At 28.5% G+C, this 5062-nt stretch overlaps 2 protein-coding genes across 2 annotated transcripts; one reads left to right on the top strand and one right to left on the bottom strand.

The window, feature by feature from the left end:
• Positions 1-337: 337 nt before the first annotated feature.
• LOC112717845 (uncharacterized) lies at positions 338-1015 on the top strand. Its single transcript, XM_025769777.1, has one exon. The coding sequence runs from the start codon at positions 338-340 to the stop codon at positions 1013-1015; it is 678 nt and encodes a 225-aa protein (XP_025625562.1).
• A 557-nt stretch (positions 1016-1572) lies between these two features.
• On the bottom strand, positions 1573-5062 carry LOC112716190 (uncharacterized). The gene is made up of 2 exons (XM_025768055.3): positions 4717-5062; positions 1573-2148 (listed from the first exon to the last, which is right to left on the bottom strand). Exons 1-2 carry the CDS (start codon positions 4885-4887, stop codon positions 1615-1617), a joined length of 705 nt encoding a protein of 234 aa, XP_025623840.1. The 5' UTR covers positions 4888-5062; the 3' UTR covers positions 1573-1614.

The following is a 5062-nucleotide window of genomic DNA, read 5'->3' on the forward strand; positions in this document are numbered from 1 at the left end:
TCGACTAAAAGCAGGTATGAATGGCTATTGAAGAAGAAATTTGGCTAGAATGATAATGAAAATTGGCTTTGACTTTGGCGCTTGAGAATACCGGAGAAGATAAAGTGTCTGCTCTGACTTTGCCTCAACAACAGAGTTTTCACACCTAGTTATCGGTTTCAAAGAGGTCTTGCTACTTCTGATTTTTATTAGAGATATTATCTTGCTCTAGAGGATATTAACCATTGCTTTAGAACTTGCCAAAAAACTCGTCAGATTTGGATTATCTTAAACTTGGGAATGACCGCTGTGGCTCTAATTTGGATTTTGTCTTAGATTCGTTCTAACCTCAACAAAAATGAGTTTCTCTTTGCAGCGGCCTTTTGGTGAATTTGGAGGGATAGGAACAATGATATCTTCCATCAAGATGATCCATAGAGTAAGGAGAAAATTGTTCACTTGTTTAAACATGTATGCTGCTCGAGATTTCTCCAATGTCGTTACCACCCAAAAACATATTATTCCTTCCTCTTTACAATATAACTGGGAACCACCTCCAATGAATGTCTGTAAAGTGAATTGTGATGCAAGCGTTTTTGAAAATGAGAATTTAGCTAACTTTGGGTGTATTATTAGAGACAGCATGGGAATTTGGATAAAAGGTTGTTTTGCCCGTATACCTCTTTCTAGTGTTCTCTATTGTGAGTTTTATACTATTTGGAGAGAACTTGTTATGGCTTGGGATTGCGAGAGCAAAGAGGTCATATGTGAAATTGATAATCTTGATGTGTTTCTTCTTGTTTCGCGAGACACAACCAGCATAATTAGGAATGACTCTGATCTGCTTGACAAAATCAAAGATATGGTCCAGCGCAATCGGATAGCTACTTTAGTGCTCATCCAGCGCACAGCAAACAGAGCGACTGATTTAATGGCTAAAACTGCTGTTTTAAACAAACAGGTGTACTTAAAGTGTTTGCTGCTCCCTAATAATTTAGACATTATTATTAGAAAAGAGTGCTATTCTTTATCTTAGATTTTTTTTTGTGTTATGTTCAGTCACAAAAAGAAAAAAGCTCATATCATCAAAACATAGGTTTAATTGATATATGGATAACTGATCAACATGCAAATTTTAGCATGTTTTCTCTCTGAGATAGTTGAATATTTACTAAATTGAAAGATTGGAGTATATATCTTAAAATATAGTTTTTGTCAAACTATTATTCTAGGTCTAAAAAAAATAGAAATTGTTTGTGAGGCTTCTTGCTAATTTGCTAGTGATATTTATTTTGTACAATTCATCACAATTTGCGCAACGACTTTCCATTTGTTTTCTCTCTCATTTTTACGTATTTCTTTCTTTTCTCTTTGGGTGCAATTTATATATTACTTTCAATTATTAGTAATAGAAGTTACACTATTTTGTTTTTCATTATAGACAAGGTCCTAGTAAGTTGTACAAATAACATATATCCCTACCCCACATAATCACATTTTAAGCACAATTAAAACCTTTGCTAATAAAGATTGCTTGATACAACAATGGACACGCACAAACACATACTTCTAATTAATCACCAAAATAAAACGTTATGCAACAATAATAAACCTTATGTTATTCAATTAATTAATTCATGCAAAATCCCTAGTCCCATTGTTATTATTGAACTTTCCCTTTCCACTATTGACCACAAAGTCAAGGTTATAAAGCACCGGAACCATAGTAATAGAACACAAGAACACCAAAACAGGTCCAAATATCCAAAGCAATAGAGGAAGTGCCGCATAGAAAATCCTATTCCCCACAGTGTTCAACACAAACCCTTTCTCTAATATTTCATTAACATAATCCAGGGTCACTAATGACATTTCATCTTCTGGTGTATTAATTAGAATGTTGACTTGATTGATGAACCGGATCGACAGCGAGTGACAAAAGAACGAGAAAAGGAAGAAGATGAGAAGCGTCACGTATTTCAACGCCACCATAAATTCTCCGTGTCCGCCGTAGAGGGCGTCATCTAGCGGCTTTTTTATGCTATAAGTGCTGCTTATTACGGCGGCGAGCCCAGAGGAGAGGAGAATGGAAGTTGTGGCCATTAGAGTTGACCCCATAATTGTGTTTCGAAGTGATTGAACGGCCAAAATATTCTTTTTATCATTGTCCTAAAAAAAGAATTATTCATATCAAAACCACAATAAAACTTGTTAGTGAAAACTCACTTGTAGTAGTCGCTTTCATGCGAAATTAATAGCTAAGAATTGTTACATAATTTGATAGATTTGATTTGGAGTTGATAACTAAGAGTCGTTAGATAATTTGACAGGTTTAACTGACTCTCAACTATCAACTTCACATGAATACAATTGTATATAAAATTTCACCAAATTGGTTTCATAATTAGATTAGATTTTTTGTTTTTATATTAAGTACATGCTTCACATTTTTTTTTGAAAAAATATTGTCAATATTAATGTATGGATTTGCATGCTCATCATTTAGGTCTAGCACAGTAACTTCATACATATTGGACTGTATATTCACCTAATCAATGTCTTAATGGCGTTTGTTTCAGGTAATTTCAATTTATTCTTAGAAATTGTTTAAAAATTTTATTATTCTCATATTTGTTTAAAATTTTAAAATCTAATTCTTAGGAATAATATTTTTTCTGAAACAAAAAATTTATTCCTATACAAAAGGTGGGTATTTGATATTACGTACTATGTCAAAGAAATAAATTAATATTACATCCTTAACAATTATGTTTCTCGTCAAAGAGCTCACCCTTTTATATATGGATATTGAGGTTATTTTGAAAATTAATAATCTATGCTCAGAAATATATAAAATAAAATAAAATAAATGTATTTTAATTTATTATTGAAAATATAAATTAAAAACCATTTTCAACTTTTTTTGGCACCAATCAAACAAGTTTTATTTTTAATAACATTCGGGTATAATATTTCTAAACAAAAAATTCTTAGAATATATATTTTAACTTTAAAATAAATGTATGTTCACTTACCTTTTTCTTATTACTTAGTAACCAGCATAACATTTTATCTGGTGGGATCAAAGAATAAATTAAAAAAATGCAAGTGGAAAAAGAATACTTTTTATTTGTAATATACGAATGAAATGCTATTGATGCTAATCCAATAGAATCCTTGTACATACTTTTACTTTGTTATTCCATTCTTTCCCACCCTTTTTTTGCATTGGTCCTGAATTTAATTCCATTCTTATTCTCAGAAAAAAAAAAGTCAATTTCATATTCTAATTCCATTTGTTAAGATTATATTAGAAATGTGATCAAAATTGACGAGGGCATCAAATATAAAGAAAAATTATAAGTATAAAATAAAAAATGGAGTTATAACACCTAAAAAAATAGATGAGGAAAGGAGTTACTTAAACGATACTGTAGATGCTAAGAATAAGCTTATTACTTGCAACACACATGAGGTGCATATAATTTTAAGAAAAAAAATAATACTAACTGAACTCGAGTATACGAATCATCCCAAAAATTATATAAATAGATAAAAAACGGTTATATAAGTAATTAAAACCAGTTACAAACCTATATATGAAGCATGGATATTAATACAGAAATAAGATACGGTTTGACACGACATAAAATATGATGTACGTAGATACATAAATTTTAAATTTGTGTAAGACACGAGGATACAATATATATATATATATATATATATATATATATATATATAATATAAAATATTTTTAAAATAAATTTTAAAAAAGTTTAATATTTTATTAATATTAAAATATAAATTAATATTTTAATTATTTTTAATATTTTTTTTAATTATATAAAATATTTTTTATTTTAATAAATAATATATATTATTTTTAAATTCATTTTAAGAATATAAATTAATAATAAAGTTGAACACACAAATACTTGTTGATATTTAGATATGAGGAAGTATAGAAAACCAATAGAATTTGTACAATGTGTATAATAGAAGTTTATGAATGTCCGATTCAGTATTAGAGATATAACCATTAGTGATGTCTTTTCCTATCAGCTTAATTTTTTGGGATGAGTGGTTTCATGACATAGTATCAGAGTTCTAAATCCGAAAGGTTAAGAGTTCGATCCTTCCAAAATTAGCTTAAACTTTTGGAATGAGTGGTTTTATGACATGAAATATTTATTATCCTATAAATATTTCATTGGCTCCCTAGCAGAATTCTTTAGATATATGTCTAAACATGTTCAGAAAAGTAATTTTTATTTTTTATTAAGACATGATTGGATACAAAAAAAAATATGCATATTAGATGAATATAATATTCAACATGTATCCAACATGTAAACATAGTAATTAAACGAAGTATCTATACTTCATAGACTTCTAAATATAACTTTAATGAAAGAAAACATAATTAGTAACAACTAACAACTTAAATATTTGAGTCCTAAGCAAGCTTTTATCATAAATATTTATTGAATCTGGGTCAATATTTAGTTTGTTAAATTAAGACTTAATAATAAGTTGAATTTAATTTTGATATAATATTATACATATATTATTTAATTAAATATAATTAGATATTGTGACATAAATGAAAATAATTATTTTTCACTTTTACCATATATGTAAAAATTAAAAAGTCATCTAAAAAAATATGATTAAATGACTATAAAATTCTTTATGCTAAATACTAAATAAAATATGGAAAAACTAATGAAATACCTTCATGATAGCAGCAACCCAATTCCTTCTGGCACTGGCATTGATGCCAATAATAGTTGTATGTGGATGAGTCCTAACACTGTACCAAAGCCAAAAATGGTAACCAATGGTTAATAGAAACCCTAATGGCACCAATATCACATCCAAATAACATTTCTTCCATTCCATCATCTATATGTGAATGATGAATGAAGCTAGCAACAAGCTATATATATTAATATTTAATATTATTATTGTTGCTATATAGATAGCACTTCCCAGTTTCCACCACTTCTAAATGTGCCTTAAAGGTAAGCAATAATAAGAATCTTAGTGGGAATTTAATATATATCCATATCTTGTTCTT

The sequence above is a fragment of the Arachis hypogaea genome, chromosome 10 (assembly GCF_003086295.3).
Source record: "Arachis hypogaea cultivar Tifrunner chromosome 10, arahy.Tifrunner.gnm2.J5K5, whole genome shotgun sequence".
In the NCBI taxonomy this organism is placed as follows: domain Eukaryota; kingdom Viridiplantae; phylum Streptophyta; class Magnoliopsida; order Fabales; family Fabaceae; genus Arachis; species Arachis hypogaea.